Genomic DNA, 19,811 nt, shown 5'->3' on the forward strand with positions numbered 1-19,811 from the left:
CCTCACAAAGAGCAATAGAGGAGGGATCCCTCTCCCTGGACGGACATGTTTGTCAGACATGCAATAGATGTTGTGTGTACATAATAACCAACATAATACAATTACAATATAGACAATTTAAAATGAAACAAATTATACATACAGTAGAATGTAAACATTTATGAAGAATATGGATCCAGCTGTGGTCAACCAGATAGAACCTGAGACCTGATTTCAATTTCATTCACTGCAATAAAAAGTACTGAACTGAGATGAAAAAAATGAAAACTGGAAGATGATACAGTAAAAAGTCTTACACTGAGTGAGCAGTTAATTGCACTACTAATATTTTTAAATTAATATAATATAATGAGCGGTTGCTCATAGTGACAAATTGACGATTAATTACCCTTTCTTTCGTCCTCCAAAATGTTGAGTGTTGAATCTATGGACTGCTTTAGCATTTTTCTGCTCATTGTTTCTGTTTTACGGTACATAACCTTACTGATTTGGTTCAAACTCACCGCTCTCATCAAATCTATTTCTGGCAGCTGTTTTCAGCAACAAAAAAAACATTTTCATAAACCCACTGTATGGTACCTGTCGAGCACCAAAAGGCAAACAAAGCAACTAGCTTGTAAAAAATAGAGCATTTAGCAGTTAATGAGCCAGATATTTCCTTCTAAATGCTACATGGCAAAAGGAGAGTAAATATTGGACTTATATGTGTCAGGTGGACACAAACACAACTCAAAATGAATGCTATTGCTCTGTATCTGCTTGATGTGTAATTAAGCAATTTGTTGTGTTTACAGCTTATTCCATTGCTTCCAAGTGGCCAAAAAAAAACAATTAATACTGCTACATGTACTTCTTTGAAATTAAGGGTGACTGTGGTGTCTAGACAATGTTGTTCTCTAGATGATATCAGTCAGACTATGAGCCATGGAGTTCATAGTCTGAAGTTTGTCATGGGAAACGTTTCGGCAGAGTTTCTGAGCCAACTTGAAAGATGAAAAGTATGACTTTCGCCGAGTTCAAGCTTGACTTAGCCAGTTATCTCTCAAATTGAATTTCCTGAACTATCAGCCCAAATTCACAGTGTCCTGTTGACAAAACCAATAATTTCACAAACCAATCTAGAACTCATTTCCCCCCATCACAGATCTGGTTTCTTTATATATACATATACAACATATATATATATATATATATATATATATATATATATATATTAGCAACCTCTTTTGACCTTCATTCCAAATCCCTTCAGAATGTTAAACACATCGTTGTAAAGCGGCATAGCTAGTTTGGCTGTGTGTTTGGGATATTCTCAGCTTAGACTTGGTAATGGAGGAAAGGACAGGCTGCATCTAAATGACGTGATTATCAGTGACGCTGCCAGCTGCGATCAGGGCCAGGGCACACAGAGAGAGATCCGCAGAGAGGTGCTTTATGCCTGGATAGACAGGCGGAGCGAGGAAGCAGTGGTTTTATTTGTCTTTTATCTCCCTCAGTGGTAAAGCAGGAAGAGAAACACAAAGAGAGATAGAGGTAAAGAGACAAAAAGAAGAAAGATGAAAATGAAGGAATTGTTTGGGTACACATTAACGTCTATGACAGGCGTATGAGCCATGAAGACTGGCCACGAGAGATTTATGTCAACAATGAGTGGAAATTTGAGGAACAGAGTTGGACATTTTGAAGTGGGGATGTCTTATAGAAGTTGAGCTAAGAGTTGCATCATATGAATGTGGGGAGAAAGCTCAAAAGTACTTTCCTGTGTCTATATTCAATTCAATTTTATTTATAGTGTCAAATCATAACAGGAATTATCTCAGGACACTATACAGATAGAGTAGGTCTAGACCACACTCTATAATTTACAAGGACCCAACAATTCCAGTGATTCCCCCAAGAGCATGCATGAATGCGTAAGTGCGATCGTGGCAAGGAAAAACTCCCTTTCAGGAAGAAACCTCGGACAGACCCAGGCTCTTGGTGGGCGGTGTCTGACGGTGCCGGTTGGGGGTATGATGAACAATGGCAATAATAGTCACAATAAAGATATTGTAATAGTTATAATAGTTCATGGTGTCGTAGAGCATAGCAGGGTGTAATAGGGCACAGCAGGGCGTAGGGCAGGACCATGGCAACAGCTGCCACCATGATGTAGGTGCCATTATGATCCAAGATGATGATGCTGGGCGGAAAAATAACATAAGGACTCCGGGGAATAAGCTCCCCGGAGCTATGTTAGTAACAAGCATTTCTGTGACATGAATATACACAGATGGAAAGAGAGAGGAGAGAGAAGCTCAGTGTGTCCAAGGAGGTACCCCGGTAGTCTAGAACTATAACCGCATAACTAAGAGCTGCAGAGAAGGGGAGATAGGGAGGCTGTGTTCCGTGATTGTGGCTACACACCTTCCCCTGCCGGTCTAGGCGAACGCACTCCTCATACCCTAAATATAGTAAGTTTTCTATGAAGAGAAGCCGAGATAGGGAGGCGCTGCGTCATGACTGTGGCTACACACCTTCCCTCGCCGGTCTAGGCGAACGCTGCAACTCCTCACTCCCTAACTATAAGCTTTATCGAAGAGGAGAGTTTTAAGTTTACTCATTAAGGTGGTGACGGTGTCTGCCTCCCGAACCCAGACTGGGAGCTGGTTCCACAGGAGAGGAGCCTGATAGCTAAATGCTCTGGCTCCCATTTTACTTTTAGAGACTCTAGGAACCACAAGTAACTCTGCATTCTGGGAGCGCAGTGCTCTAGTGGGACAATAAGGTACTAAGATTTAGAGCTTTGTAGGTCAGGAGAAGGATTTTAAATTCAATCCTGGATTTTACAGGAAGTCAATGCAGAGAAGCTAAGAGAAATATGATCTCTTTTCTTAGTTCTTGTCAGAACACACACTGCAGCATTCTGGATCAGCTGGAGAGTCCTAAGAGTTTTATTTGAGCATCCTGTTAATAGGGAGTTACAATAGTCCAGCCTGGAAGTAACAAATGCATGGACTAGTTTTTCAGCATCGTTTTGAGACAGGATGTTCCTAATTTTGGCAATGTTACGAAGGTGAAAAAAGGCTGTTCTACAGGTTTGTTTTAAGTGGGCGTTAAAGGATATATCCTGATCAAAAATAACTCCTAGATTTCTGACAGTAGTGCTGGAGGCCATGGCAATGCCATCTAGAGTAATTATATTTTGGGATAATGATGTTCGGTGGTGTTTAGGGCCCAGCATAATAACTTTTGTTTGTTTTGTTTGAGTTTAACATCAGGAAATTGTAGGTCATCCATGATTTGATATCTCTAATGCATACTTGAAGTTTGGCTAACTGACTGATTTCGTCTGGCTTGATTGATAAGTATAATTGGGTGTCATCCGCATAACAGTGAAAGTTAATTGAGTGTTTCCTAATAATATTGCCTAGAGGAAGCATATACAAGGAGAAAAGAATTGGTCCAAACACTGAGCCTTGAGGAACGCCATGGCTAACTTTAGCGTACTTGGAGGATTTATCGTTGATATTGACAAATTGAGATCGATCAGAGAAATAGGACTTAAACCAGCTTAGTGTGATTCCTTTAATGCCAACTAAATGTTCCAGTCTCTGTAAAAGGATGGTATTGTCAATAGTGTCGAATGCAGTACTAAGATCTAATAAGACAGGTATGGAGACAAGTGCTTTGTCAGCAGCAGTTAGAAGGTTGTTAGTAATTTTAACCAGTTCCGTCTCTGTGCTATGATGCTTTTCTAAATCCTATGTATATGTGTTACTGGGAAGAAAGTGAAGCCCAGCAGGGAGCTAGTTTTTTGCAAGTGAAGTGAGAAGGTACAACATATCATATATCTGATTGTGCTGAAGAGAGGAGGGATAACGCTAGTTAGGTTGCCAGTGGGTAAATGTTTGCAGTAAATTTAGCTTGTGTTTTGCTTTTCTTTCTGATATTTAATCACCATAGGCTTCTGCCAGTGATGTCAGTGCAGTCTAACATTTAACGAAAGGTCAGACATGTCTCTCCTGCTTAGCTTGGACTAAATGCATGTCAGTCTGTAGAGCTGCTTAGAGAGCAGTAGAGACAGCTTAATGTCAGTCAGAGAGCCTGCAAATAGAAGAGCACTCCTAGCCCTCATGTGACCAATGCATCTATTGTTTTCTTCACTGGTGTCACGTGCTGAGATGATCAAACTGACAGGAATCATCTGCACTGCACATATGGCTTTAGATCCATGGAAATCTGCCTGGTGCACAAGAGACTGTATCTCTGCATCTCAGTACAGTGTAAGGGCTTGGACCCTTACACTTAACTTAATTTAACAGAAAGCCAGCATGACAAACTTGAGGTGTAGGGTTTGGAAGAAGCCCACATTTAGGAGGCAGGCTGTGTCTTAGAAATATGCTATTGAGGTGCATTATGGGAAATGTAGGATTCAGTGTTTTTGGAGCTTGACCCATACTAGGAACAAAAATCTAGGATATCTCAACCTCTGCTGCTTCAATTTTGACCATTCTATTTTTAAAATCTGTCTCGCAAGTCCCCCAACTTAATGAAAATGCAATACTATCGCTGTAGTTCACATTTAAATCATTCATTTAAGGCCAGTGTTTTAGTTGATTAGTGGGTCTGTCAAATTGCAGAACATGGGCTTGTTTAGGTTGTGTAGTAGTATGATCATTTTTTGTTGTTCTATTTGGGATGTGTAGATCATCTGCTGCTCAGTTAAAGATAGTGAAAACAGTAGTTCTTCATTTGGTCCTCTAAGCATTGAGTGACTGTCAAGTGGAAGGAAGGGTCAAACTGTTCTGCAGTAGAGGTACTTATGTGTGTGCACATACTGTATGTCTGTGGGAAAACAAATTGAGTCAGTAATTTATGTAAGTAATTTTAGAATTTAATGCTTTATTTTGACATTGTGCATTATTTGAAAGCTTTGTTAGCAGTCTAGCTCACCTTGTGCTAACCTGAGCAGGTGGTATGTCCAATGCCAAAGTACATTTACTGTCCATTAAATCAGAAAGCAGGTCTACAGTCATCATCATGAATGTATAGACTGTTTTACTATGAGTAAGTGCTTTTATTGTATATGATGCACAAGAACACACATGTACATGGGTGACGTGATACACATTCCTGCCAGTGGTTTCACACTATTCCACTGAGCTGCAGATGCCGATAATGTGCCAAGATTTGCAGCAATACAGTACGTCAACAAAGATCGAGAAACCGGAGACTGCAAGCTAGTAAACGTATATAAAATATAAATAAATAAATATTTAAAATACTTCGAAATTGGCATTGTAAATGTTTTATGAGGAGGAAATGCATTAAAGACGTTGGTTAGAGCTCAATGATGCACTTATTTTGGTGAGTGACACTGAATGCAAATTGTTCGTTTACAAGAAAACTCCAAAGTGCCACTTTAACCAAATCCCCCTCTCTGAAAATCAACAGACATGGCAACATTTTAGGGGGTAAATATCTGCTTTTCTTGCCCTTTACACATTATTGAATTTAAAAATGGCAATAGTGGAAATGTTCTATTCATTTTCTTATTGATATGGCCAGTAAAAAAGCCGAATGTTTTTTTCTGTCTCTGTGATTTTGCAGCTAAACAAACCGAGTCTACTGCTCGTCAGTGAGATAGCACCACACATTTTCCTCTGACAGTATCACAGATGTATGAGGCTGTAAGACATTGATGAGATTATGATCGTTAACAGTGTGTTATTTACAGTGTGAATGACATATTTGCCTTTCAAACATTACCAACAGCCAGAAAAGAGCTGACTAATTAGATTTTGTATAACTGTTGTGCACAGCCAAATGAGTTCCACCCCAGCAAACTACACCTGGAGAGGGTGCAGGGCTTTATGCTAATATTATCCAGGGAAACCTACACTCTCTGCTCGGCTAATTTCCTGAACAGCAGAGCAGCCGTGTGGTCTCAGCCGTGATAATACACACCTTCGATGTTGGTCAATTGCAGACTGAGATCTGAACATTTGAACTGTGCATACATTACTGTGTCTTTCTGTATAGACAATATCGAAAACTGTGACTTTGTTTCCTGATAGTGTGAACCGTCTATGGTGTGAACATGGTTGTTATCTTCTAGCCTTTTAATTTCTTTTGACTGACGTATTGCCTTTAAATACAACAGCAACTTACTATGAGTGATGAGATCCTACATGAAGACACAATTTTATGCCAATGTTAGAACAGTTTTGACAGTTTTATGATATATTACAGTTCACCAACAAGCATTTGTCCAGATGCATTGCTCATTGCACTAAAACATTAAAAATTCTTAGTCAGCATCTGCATCACATACCAAGTGAATAGTAATTTAATTTTGTCTTTTCCTGTTCATATAAATTAATTTCCGTCCTCCCCCTGAAAGCCACAGACATTCAGCCGATGGCACAGAAACAGTTGGAAAGCATTTGTGCTTATCACTGTCCGGACAGTAAGCTCCTTTGCTGTCTGGTATCTGCTCATTGAACTGCACCTGGCAGTGAGTGACGGAGAAGCAAGACATTCTTGCAGCATCCCTGGACATTGCGTGAGGCTGACACTGCACCTGTTACCTAGAGGGAAGTCAACTGCAATTTAGCGGTGCAGCTCAATTGTCAAATCCCTGTTTGTATACTCAATCACCGGCCACAGCAGGACATCAGTTAAAGATAGATAATTTAGAATTTAGAATCATACACTCCAGCCCCTGATGCAGATCCCAAAGCATGCCTGTGTTTTGTTATCAGTGGCAGCCCATGCTATTTACAAGGGGAATGGTCTGCTCTGTGACGTAGTTTGATCTGCATAGTCTGTCTATCCTTGACTTTGTGTGCAGGTCTCAACGCACAGGGCAGCAAAGTTCTTTTTCTATGTGTGTTACAGTGGTAAAATGGCTCTAACAAGTGGATTAAGGGAGCAGACAAGGACAGACAGATAGGTAGATTGGATTTTGGTCAGTGAGAGATGAAAGCCAACACTCAAAGGTGGACAGTCTGAGTGAAGTGGTCGCAGCCCATGGGTGTTCCATGTGTTCCATGTTCTCTGGAAATCTGTATTCTCTTGGGGAAAAAAGCCGATTTCTTTCCCATTGAATGCCTCCACTGTTATCTCCAGTCCCCTCAGGAGGAGCTTCACTATAGTCAAGTAACAGCAGGGAAATAGCCATGCAATTGCATCAGCCAAATCCCCCTTAGGCAAAGGCAAAGCATCACACACAAACCTCCCCCTCTGTCCAACGCCAGGCTCCACAAACATTCTGTGTAATTTTGAATTTTCACAAATCTGCCCCTTCAAGCCGCAAGCTTTGCAGACAGTCTCCATGCCTTGTTGCGTTTGAAGACCCCAGTCAGTCTATCGCTGCATAAGTACGTGTATGACATGTTTCTGTCTGAAGTCAAGCTTTTCAAGTATCCAATGCCAGCTGCCTCTCTCTGTGCCATGTCTGCCAATCTTCTCTGCTATCCATTGCTCACTACCACCCCACATCTTCTTTTTGATGCTAGACTATGTACCAGTATGACTGTGTGAGCTGTGGGCTACTCATTTTACACCCTAAAGCCTGCTTTTCTGTCAGTCCTTTTGTGAGGCTGCTCTTTTTTGTTAGCTGGCATGAAGCACAAGGTTGAGGGTTGGTTTTGTTAGGATATTATTGTACACTATGTTGTAATGCTGTATGTCCTGTGGCTTTTGTTTCATACTGCCAGTGTGTTTAAAGAGGTCAAAGCAGGACAAAGGCCTTTTTAAAAGGCACAGTTAACATTGTTCATTCAGTGTTATAAATGAATGCCAAAAGCAACTTTTCTAATATGAAATATTATCAATAAGTAGCTGCTATTTGTAACTCCAAATAGCCTACAGCCACGGATAGATTATGAAACAACGGGTCCCTGGACAAAAATGTGTAAAAACCCTCCCATCCCTCCTACAAAGTAGCAAGACACCCAAACTGAAAGAGACACAAAACATCTCTTTGTGGTCATTTTGCTTTTGTGGTTGTTTATTAGCAGTCTAATAAGCAGTATTGTCCATTATTTAATTTCTCTTTGTGGTCATTTTGTGTCCCTTTTTAGTCACTTTGTGTTGTCGTTTTGCCCCTCAATTTGTGTCTCATTTTGTTTTTTCTTTGTGGTTGTTTTGTGGTCTGTGTCACCCCTATGACCCCACATCTGGTCCATGATTTCATTTCTTGCATAGATGGTTTTCAGTCCCTTTGTCCATGCCTCAGTGTCTTTTGGTCTGTTTCTGTCCCCACTCTGTATAATTCTGTTTCTTTCTCGTACTTATCTACATATTATTTTTGTTTTTCACTCTCCATCTCGTTTTCCCTATTTATTTCTGGTCTTTGGTTCCTAAACTGCAAAAGCTCACTCTAGCAGGAGAACCATTCCCCCAGGCTTCACAGCTGTTATTGGCATATCACACAGTTTCATCTTTAGTCATATCATTTTCTCGTTTTCAATTGAAATCCAATTTCTTTCCTCAATAAATTAGACATTAGTCAGCCCTTAAGGTAAGTGATACCAGGGAGTGAAATTAATGTGTTATAAATTATGTGGTTTTGGTCTCGCTATTTTGTCAAAGTTTCACGTACACACATGCTCACACACACAAGTTATTCACATCCAACATACCCCTCTTCACACTCCTTCCCTCCAGTCAGTTGCTTAAATTGTCCCAGTGCCATGATATGCCTCTTGAAAATGTAGCTGCCAGAGAAAATGTTTCTTTGGACATTAGATGGCCTGTTTATGTATTGAGTAGGATTGAAAATCTATTGATGTGGAGAGTTAAAAGGCCTCTTCAGTCCACTTTTTCCAGATCATTTTGGTTTCTAAACAGTAAAAATACACACGAAGCAGGATTTCGTCTGACTCGGGCAAATTTGTGGAATTGTTTTCATGTCTCTTAATTCTTTCATTACAGTCAACCTTGTTCTTTTATTCTTCTTGTAGGTATCCATTCCCAACAGTGTTCAGTACATGCAGTAAGAAGGACCTTGCTGCCAGTCTGGAGAAAGGCGTGGGCATGTGTTTGGACAACATGCCTGAGGTAAAGGTGCTCTACGGTGGCCAGAAGTGCGGCAACGGCTACGTGGAGGAGGGAGAAGAGTGTGACTGTGGGGAGCCAGAGGTAAGGTGGAGACCAGATGCCTTCATCCCAACCTGCTTCAGTGGATTGCATCAGTCTCCAACACTGTGGTTGTTCTGGGCAGCTCTGTATAACTATGTGAATGTGAAACAGTGTGTAACGAAGAACATGTTCTTGCTGAATAAACAAAAGTAAAAACACAAAAGCAGAGCAGAAAATCAATTACAAGTCTTCGGTGAATCAAGATTTGTGATAAGTGTAGGTAATTCAGAAGATTCAGAAGAATTCCATGGGTGGTCCTTTCCCCAAAATGTCTAAACAAGAGGCCTGATTTTTCTTAGGTTTCTCATTTCTATTTACAGTAAACTGCTTCCTCAAATTAATATATATTAATACTCAAACATAAGGAAAGAATGGGTAGAAAGGAATCATGATAAAAAAGTCAGTGTGCACTTTTCTTTTTCTTTTCTTGTTAACTTGCTATTCCCCTAAAGACCATTGTCCAGAAAAAACAACCATGACTGTCCTGTAAGCAATCATCCAGAACCACTGCAAATCTCAACAGCTCCCTCAGACCCCCCAACAAACCTTAACAAACTTCAGGTTAAACTTTCTATTGACAATGACATTGTGTATGCAGCTTAAAAGCATCAAAACCTGCTGTGCAAAAAAAAAAAAAGCCTAAAAGCTCAGCATATCACCAGAGGCCTCCAATATAAGTGTTTTATTTACATCACACCTTCTCTTAGTCTCCCACATGTGCAGAACAGTGCTCTGACAAGCTGCCACAGTGATGTCATGTCCTTGCTGAAAGCCCATTAATCAAACCACTGTCCAACTGTGTGACAAAGGAAACAAACAAAAGTGTAATCGGGTCAAGGCTGAAATAAGCTTTCTTTGGCTTTGTCACCCAAACAACTGGGCACGCTCTGATGTGCGTATCCACCCACACACACACATTTTGTTTCTGGCTCACATACACTGTATGCACCCTGGGAAGTAAAGTGAGAATCAGATATGGGAAGCAGTATCCATCGGTTGCAGCCAGGGCAGCTGTGTGGATATTCAAGGATGAATATTAGTATACTTAAAATGTCTCAAGGTTGATGGATTTCCTGGGGAATTTTAGGTGGTGAAAAAATATTGAAAAATGCCCCTCACAATTCTTCAGATTGCTTGTTTGTGAAATCAACATCTAAAATCCATTAATGTTGTATTCAATTAATGATGATATAAAACAGAAAAACACCAAATCCTCTCATTTGAGATGCTGGAACCACCGAGGTGTGGCATTTATGCTTAAACCTTTTTAAACCTTTGACTGATTAATTGATTATTTCAGCTCTTCATCTGGCAAAAATTCATATTGCCCCATTTCATTATCTGCTTCTCAAATCTGAATCCTTTCGAATACATTATCAAATATAGTTTTTAACATTTGCAGGTAACTGAAGTTATAAATAACTGAAAAGATTCAGATTATAAATCCCTTAGATGTTAGTGGCAGTCTGAGTCTAATTAATATTCACAATCTGAAAATGAGATCAGCAGAAGATATGAAAAATTGATTAAATATGTATCTGATAGATTGAAATTAGTTACCTACTGAATTTGACACTTTATTTTTCACAAGCTGTTTACGCAGAGTAGTGGAGGTCACGATGCAGAGCTATTAAGTTGATAAACTTAAAATATTGATATTATAAGCATTAAAGTTTAACTAGGAGATTTTGCTGAAATTGACGTAATGCAATCAGCATGATCATTTCTCCAGAGTCTTCACTCCGTTAGTCTTGTTGAACCCCAAAAACACACTTGCAGTCGTCGAGTGGTGTTACAGAGTGATGTTACTTTCCCCCCACAAAGGATCTTTGACAAGTAAAGACACTGGCTTGCCATGAGCATTTCACAGCAACAGACAAGTTTCATTTTAGCAATTACCAAATTAATGTTATTTAGCTAGAGGTGATATTATCGGTGATGTTCGTCATTTTAACCCAATAAAGGGATGGTCAGCGCCAGCTAAAATAATAATAAAGAAAAGAAAAGGCTAGATAAAAGATTTGTTTGCATGTTAGCATTAGCATTGGAGCTTAACAAATCCGGGGAATTTTGGCAAAATGGAACCGGCTATCAGGGTCCATCCCTAATTAGGATTAACCAGAGCTTTGTTTCTGTAAAAAAGACTCATCTTTGAGTGGGAATTTAAGTTTTTGTAATTTTGCTCAACTAACTCTTCAAACTGACTGAACAATGTATTTGATTGTTTAGCTAAATGGTGTTATGACTATGTACTTCATCATTTACAGGCTGTAGGTAGTTTTTTAGCGGAGTCATTGTGTTTGACCACCAACGAACCAACTGTATGATTTACATTTGCCAACTCTATCTCTGCCAACTTGCCCCTCCATAACCTAAATGATGTCACCACAAAGGGCCTGCTTGTTTTATCTGCCGGCCCACTTAGATCGAGGGATGAAAACAACCTTTTCTCTCCTCTCTAAACAATAGGCTTATTTCAGGGCAAAGAGGTAAACAGCCAGACTCATAAAACCACACATCAACTGAGAATTAGACATTCAACAAGCCAGTTGCCTCCAGTTCCCAGCCTTCATCACATCTTTTCATTACCTTAAAGCCCCACGAGAGAAGATAAATGTTAGTGGGAGTTGTTTTCTGCGTGATAGCGACAAAGCTGATGTGTTTTGGCATCCAATAAAAGATAAACATTGCAAAACCTTCCCTTAAGTCTTTAACAACATTACTCCACTTTCAACTTTTCCTTATGTGTCCTCTACCTTGTCTGTTTCTGCCAGCAGCCAGCTGATCTTGTCATTGTGGTGAAGTGGCTACACTCTTCGCCTCTTATGGCCTTTCAAACCCAACTCCTGCTCCTGTCCACGGTGCCCTAATAGTCAACTCTGCCACATCTTTCTACTATCAAATCAGAGTTAAAGATCATAACAGTGCTACACCCGATTTCTATCTTTTTCTCCTCTGCTTCACAGCTCCCACTTTTTGACCCAACATGGGTCATCGCATTAAACACTGGTCCAAAGGTCTTCAGAATTCCCAAATCAGGAGCATATGAGCTTCAGTTAATATGCTTCCATTCAAAGGTCTCTAGGTCAGCGTAAGTAAGGCGGGAAACCCCGAACAGGAAGTGTGTTCCCCTGACCTGGAAGTCTTGATCTGACAGGGGACCAGCAGAGAGAGCAAATCCAGAGCGATGATCAGGTCCACATGTTGTTAACTATTTTGTTTTCTTTCCCTCATTCAAGGAATGTATGAACCCATGCTGTAACGCCACCACATGCACCCTTAAGGGAGACGCTGTGTGCGCCCACGGACAGTGCTGTGAAGACTGCAGGGTAAGACTTTTCATGCAGGCCTGGGTCTGTCTTGCACATTCTCCTGCCACTTTGGAACTCCTTTTTCCCATTTTAAATGCTCTTCTGCCATTCTCATAGCTGAAAAAGTTTTAAAATTGTATTGCCTCTGCTCCTCATTGCACAAAGCTTTACTTTCAAAACTCAAGGGCAAGACCTAGAACCTTCTAAAACTCTGTTAATTCTCTTTGGTAGGTTATTAAGACTCATAAGAGTGTGCCCTCATATATACTTTAATATATCAGATCAGTTCATTCCAACTTTGTATATGTATTGTATATATTATATTTTACCTCAATAGGCCAATTTCAATTATTCGCAAGTTCACAAGTTTGATTGCAGAAAGTTATTAGTGGTTTTTGCTTTGACATGGAAATCTTTTTACAAAGTATCTTAGATGTGTGTTCTCTCTTTGAATCGGAACATTTGTTGAAGATGATTAAGCGCATTAATTCCACTCATTGTGTCCTTAAACATGTTTCTGCACATAACCCCCTTTTAGGGCAAATGAGTCCTTCCTGTGATTTACACAAAAGCATCTTTGACTTTATGGCATGAGACATCAATATTGTACAATGTTTTACTGTACATACACTAATTAACCAGCAGTACTTTATAAACCAGCACAAGGTTAAAGGTGCAGTAGGTAAGACTTATAAAACTAACTTTCTGTCATATTTGCTGAAACTGACCCTATGTTCCAGTAGAACTACATGAAGCAGGTCATTTATAAAAGAATCTGGCTCCTTTGGCACCACCTACAGCCTGTAGTGCGATTTGCAAAAATCCACCGCTCCCTGTTCAGATGCACCAATCAGGGCCAGGTGGGGTGTCTTAACTGCGTGTCAATCACTGCTCATGCACACGCATTCATTCTCCCTTGTGGGGGGAGGTGCTTAGGAGACTGTTTTGGGCTTTAGCGGAAAGGGGGGAGGGACTGAGAAGTTGTCGATCTTTACAATCCTACCTACAGCACGTTTAAGTGTGTGGAGCACCTCGGTAGCCGAGTCGTTACATAGCATGCCATATAATTGCAACTAACTGGGTTCGATTCCGGTCTTGGGACCTTTGTTGATTGTCATACCCCTCTCTCGCTCTCTCTCTCTCTCTCTCTCTCTCTCTCTCTCTCTCCCTCCCTCTCTCTCTCTCTGTGATTACGGTATGAATATCCAGAAAAACACTTAACATAAAGGATGTGATTGGGAAATTAGAATCAACCTAATCGATCTTCTCTAAAGTCTCTAAAATATTTGGACTTTAGGACCACCAAAAAGTCCACTCACAGTCATTGTAACCATCAAGGCAGATGATGTGGAATGAGTCTCCAGCTTCAAGGTTCTGGGAGTCAACATCACAGAGGACCTCTCCTGGGCTGACAATGCCTCGGCAGCAGTAGGCAAACACAAGAACGCCTCTACTTCCTGAGACGGCTGAAGAGAGCTAACCTCCACCAGAAGCTGCTGGTGAACTTCTATAGGTGTACGATAGAGAGCATCCTGACAAACTGCATGACAGCCTTGTCCAGTAGCTGCACCAAAGCCGCCAAAAAAGCCGTGCAGTGTGTCGTGAAAACAGCAGAGGACATTGTCGGCACTGATTTGCCATCACTTGAACACCTTGACAAGACCCGTTGTGTGAAAAGGGCTAAGAACATCAGACAACAGATTACCCCAAATACACACTAACAGGCTGAAAAATAGCTTTTTCTCAACTGCCATAACACTACTGAACTCTGGAAATGGCATGTAACAATAATCAGGATGGCAATGTGCAATACAAATGTCACTGCTTATATAATACTACTGTGCAATATAACCATGTGGCAATAAGAAACCCTGATGCTATAACGCAATTTATGTCCACTGATGGTTAGCTCCTAGTTATATAAGGTTAGCTTTTATTCATATATTAATACATATTTATATTTTATTACTTAACTTTTACTTATATTTTAAGCTTATTTTATTTTATTTTATATTATTTTATGTTGTTATTTTATAGTATATGTTATTCTAGATAGACTTACATTTATTTTATTATTATTATTATTATTATTATTATTATTATTATTATTAGATTTATTTATATTTATTTAATTGTTCCAGTACTAAGGAACATGCATTTTATCACTTTTTAGCATACCCTTGGGCTGTCACAAAGTAATCTTGTTGTGCTACACAATGACAATAAAGTGCTTGAACTTGAATGAATTATTATTAATAAATCCCCTAGTGAGAGGCGGGGGACAGCATACTTCACACTCACAGTGGTCATTAATTAAGCTTTCACCTGCAAAACCAATTGTAAACTCCATCACTGATGCCCTCTGTATACAATTAAGTACACTTTTCTTCCTTGATTTCATTTTTAACCACGCTAGCAGCATGGCTCTATGGATCGCAATGTTGGCCACCACTCTGGTCCAGACTGAAATATCTCAACAACCATTCAATGGATTACCATGACATTCAGAACTGACATTCATGTTTCCTTGAGGGTGAATCCTAATGACATTGGTAATCCTCTGACTTTTCATCTAGCATCACAATAAGGTTCACATTCTTTGTTCAGAGTGAAATGTCTCAACAACAGTCCTGCCATGTTTAAATGAAGACACAGAACTTTTAACCAAAAGCATTGACTTTAACAGATAGATGAAGTCAGCAATTCTGCAAATTCCATGTCTGAAAGGGCTTACTGTACTGTCCCTTATGTGTTCACAGCTGAAACCAGCTGGCACCATGTGTCGAGATTCTAGTAACTCATGTGACCTGCCAGAGTTTTGTACTGGTGCAAACCCTCACTGCCCAGCCAACGTTTATCTGCATGATGGACATGCCTGCCACAGCGTTGAAGGCTACTGCTACAATGGCATCTGCCAGACTCATGAGCAACAATGCATCACCCTGTGGGGACCAGGTAAATCAATGGCTACTAATAAGTTGGACTGTGTACATCATACTCACTTTAAGAAGAAAACCTTTCACTTAATTTAGGTGACTATATTTTGTATTTTGCTTGTTTGTCTTTGTGTGCAGGGGCCAAGCCTGCCCCTGGGATATGCTTTGAGCGAGTCAACTCCGCAGGTGATCCTTATGGGAACTGTGGGAAGGACTCCAAAGGCTCCTTTGCCAAATGTGATGCAAGGTAAGACTGTGCAGCTGTACTGATGTGGTAGAGGTACAAAGAAATGACAACTGATTAGCTTAAGTGGCGTCATTCGCAATCTTCATTATTGTGTGGAATCTGACATGTGATCTTCAAACAAAAGTTTACATGGGTGAAAAATGTAATTTGAAGAAGATAGCAGCTAATTACGGACTAGGAGAGTATTCATAAATCATTTCATGCTATTCTTGTAGGCTAATTGTTCTAAAGATCTTTTCCCTTTGGGTATATTCTGTAATCAAGCTCTTTGTTAATTGATGTAATTGCTTTAATGACCGGAGGACTGAAGCAATGCAGCTCTCTTCAGCAGTCTTTTGTCTCTACAGTTACTTATCTTTGTCAGTGATTGACAGGCCTTTATGTTTGAGGCTTTATTGATTAGGTGTTTTTACTATGTATCTTTAAATGTTTGTGTGCACGCATGTGTGTTGTATCCAGGGATGCAAAATGTGGCAAAATTCAGTGCCAGGGAGGAGCCAACCGGCCAGTGATCGGAACAAACGCTGTTTCCATTGAAACCAACATCCCGCTTCAAGAAGGAGGGCGTATCCTGTGTCGAGGAACTCATGTTTATCTGGGCGATGACATGCCTGATCCTGGGCTGGTTCTGGCTGGTACAAAGTGTGGAGACGGCATGGTGAGTGATCAGTTTATCGTTTAATTGTAAAGAGACATTTTAAAGAGGTTGTATTTAGACCTTATTGTCCTACTTTTTCACAGCACTGTACATATCAGACAACAGTACATACAACAGCACACAGTAACAACATACTGTACAATGACAGACCACTGTACACACTCAGGACTGTTCAACGAGGCCTATTGTTTAAGGCGGCTATGGCTGCAGGGATTAGGCTTTTCCCAAAGTGAGCCCTTCTCCACCTCAGTGCTCTGTACCTGTGCATTGAGAACAGTAGGGTAAGATGGTGATTGAGTGTGTGTGTGTGTGTGTATGATTTCCTGTGAGTTTGGCCCGATTAGTCATGGATAACATGTTAAAGCAGCAGGTGAAACACTACATGATATCTCTGTCTCTGGTGGCTCTTTTTTTTGGATGTCATTAGTTTGCTGGTCGCAGCTGAGGTGTCACTCCGGGGTATTTAAAACTGTCAACCATTTCAACTTTTTGTTAATTCTTCTTAGGTAGCACAGACAATGCTCAATATTTATTAACATTAGGTCTCACCTATGCACAATACTAAATCACAAGTGACAAAGTATGATATAGACCAGAAATGTATAATCCTCTGTCATCCAGAGGTCATCCCTGCTATTTGATGTATGTTGATGATTGTTCACTACGTTAATGTACACGTTCTTTCTAAAGTTTGTGAAGTAGCTGTTAGCTTGTTGTTTATTGTCCTTAAACCACAGCATGCAGCTATATTATTTGTCCTCTAGAGACCCTAAAAGGCTGACAACTGTATGAGCCTATTTAGTATTCCTTTGGGTGCTGACTAAAGAGTACTGCCAAGGCAGAGACAGAGAAGTTGCCCTTCCTAAAGAAAAGGGCTAATAAAGTTAACTCTTGAGTGAATCCAGTGATCCTGGATAAGACCATTATGGCAACCAGTATTTAATTAGGTGTGCCTCTCGACTTTTCTCCTTCTATGTGCTGCCCTTAAAACCTCTCTCACCACGCCAGTGACATCAGGGCCTATTTTTTGCCAAGAACGAGGCAGAAAAAGAGCTTTGGGCTGGAGCACTTGCCTCCTAAATTTGGCTGAATGTGTGAGGGCCAGGTTATCCTAGAAAATAAGAAGTTTTGTGCAATGCGCTGTCCGGTTTGTCCACCTTTGGACTATAGAACCAAAATGTGGTTTCTTACAGTCCTACAATTACTCATAAGTTTTTTCAGTTACCTCAAGGGACTTGCACTGGGAGCTAAAAGGCCTTTGAGCTTTATTGTGCAAAATGGCCATCTGCCAAGTTAGCTTGTCTCCTGGCTGTTGTCTCTGCAAAATGTGAGTGAGCGCCACACATTATCTTGAAATGTTGCCGGCCTGAAAGTGGGTCTTTGTCATGGGCATTTGTACTTCTCAAAAAGGTTTTCTATTTTCAATGCCAGGCGTTGCATCAGGCGTTAAGTTGGCAGCACATGGCCCACACAACAGTGGCAATTTGAGGAAGAGCTCAAAACTGCTTTGCCTTATGCAGGCCTTATTTTCTACATAAAAGCAACAACTGGCTTTTGCCAGTCTGATGTTGTTGTTTGTTCTAGGAGGGATACACTGTGCCTTTTGTGTCTTCACCTTATTAACTGCAGTAAGGGTTGTGATGTGTATGTAGTGTCGCTCTGCACTTTCGCCTGAAAAAGTTGTTTAATTTGATAAATCTTAAAAATGGTATTCCATTTCCATTTAATTCCACATTAATTCATATATTTCAATCAAAATTGATTTTGTTCATACACAGGCAAATTGCAACTGTACTCTCCTATTTGAGTAGAGATCATGCAGCAGGTATCAATCATACAACTGCTACTAAACCTGTGCACATAAAGACAGATATTCATTCATATCTATTATATGTCCAATTCTATGACTCTTAAAAATGCCTAATGAAGCTTTCCTCTTTATAGGTGTGCCTGAATCGCGAGTGCCAGAATGTCAGTGTGTTTGGTGTGCATGAGTGCTCTGGGAAGTGCAATGGACGTGGGGTGAGTGCAAAGTACCTATTATCTCAATATTTAGTGTTAAAGGGATACTTCACCAATTTAGCATTAAGCTTTGTATCAGTAGAAACACGGTAGTATTTTCGAATGACCGTGCTTCCCTCCCTCATGTCCCCCTGAGACGAGAGATCTCTGTATTGTGGGTCTGGAAAAAATCTTCTGATGACGGAAAACGACAATGTTTGCGTCATCGGAAGATTTTTTGCCCAGAAGCAGTGGACTACAGCCAGTAGTAGGAGCTACTGCATGTTTTCAACCCGCCCATAGGGGGTTGGACTGTCGTTTTTACCCGAAGCTTGCTGAAGCAAAACGAGTGTCAGCCATCTTGAAGCTTCGCTAACAGGCTCCGTCTTTTCAGCAGAAAACTTTTACAACAATTATGTGTATTCAAACTACCGCACATGTGTACCACCGGGATACATTGGTACAAATCGGAGAATATGCAGGACACTTTATTACAGACGGAATACTCGACACACTACGCGAGCTTCGCCTGCTACAGAGACCAGCACCTCAGCCTGCGGTGTCGCCCGATGTCGCTACCCGGGGAAGGGGACCTCGACAGCGGTGTGCAGGAGTGGAAAGCAGCTAGGTGGAAAGCTAACGCTAGCCGGCCACCTGTTCCATCAATCCTGCTTGCAAGTGTCCGCTCATTTGACAACAAACTGGACTACATCCAACTTCAATGAAACTCCCAACGCGAGTTCAGATACTGCTGTGTTTTTGTTGTTGTGGAAACATGACTGAACAACAGTGTACCTGACTATCTAGCTACCAGGCCTGCTGCTCTGTCGCCGGGTAAGACTAGTGGAGGTGGGCTGTGTTAACACGGACTGGTGCAGAAATGGGATGCTTGTATCCAACTAACTGCTAACTGCTGGTGGAGTTTGTGACTGTTAAATGCCGACCATTCTACATTCCACGCAAATTTACGGCTGTGTTTATACTCGGTGTTTACAGCCCACCAAGCGCTAATGCTAGTATGCGTTAGCTGAACTTTACGGAGCCTATAATGTGCGTGCACTAAATGTATGTCGTTTTTATATATTTTAAATGTGTAACACCACTTGAGCAAGTGAAACGTTTCGTGTATATGGTTGAAATGACAATAAAACACACTTGAGTTGAGTTTACTGTCTCACTGTCTGTCTGTCTGTCCACGGTAGGCGTGGCTTGGGAGTGGACTCTAAAGCAGCGAAGCAAGTGCATTCTGGTATTTGGTGTCTTTCATCCACATGAGCCAAAAACACATTTTCTGGCTTTTCTCGGCCTAGAAGCCACCAATTTCTAAAGAAATTCACATTTCTACTACATAACTGACCCAATTTAAAGATATATTCATCTTTCCAACAGTGAAATATCCCTTTAAATTATACACTGCAGCCTGTGAAACAGTGCAACACCTCTGGATAGACTCTGTATGTATCTATTTAGTTACATTTTGACTAACAAAATTAAGTCTTACTTCCCCAATAATTGCACACAATAGCAGA

The 19,811-nt window shown here is 40.6% G+C and overlaps 1 protein-coding gene across 1 annotated transcript in view; it reads left to right on the top strand.

Moving 5' to 3' along the window:
* Positions 1–19,811, top strand: part of adam12b (ADAM metallopeptidase domain 12b) — a 93,192-nt gene that overhangs the window by 58,627 nt on the left and 14,754 nt on the right. The window contains exons 12-17 of the mRNA XM_078273686.1: positions 8,952–9,129; positions 12,369–12,458; positions 15,200–15,395; positions 15,515–15,623; positions 16,083–16,281; positions 18,226–18,303. Coding sequence (XP_078129812.1) covers positions 8,952–9,129; positions 12,369–12,458; positions 15,200–15,395; positions 15,515–15,623; positions 16,083–16,281; positions 18,226–18,303 — 850 coding nt within the window. The remainder of the gene's footprint in view (positions 1–8,951; positions 9,130–12,368; positions 12,459–15,199; positions 15,396–15,514; positions 15,624–16,082; positions 16,282–18,225; positions 18,304–19,811) is intronic.

This window comes from Sander vitreus, chromosome 17 (genome assembly GCF_031162955.1).
Source record: "Sander vitreus isolate 19-12246 chromosome 17, sanVit1, whole genome shotgun sequence".
Lineage (NCBI taxonomy): Eukaryota > Metazoa > Chordata > Actinopteri > Perciformes > Percidae > Sander > Sander vitreus.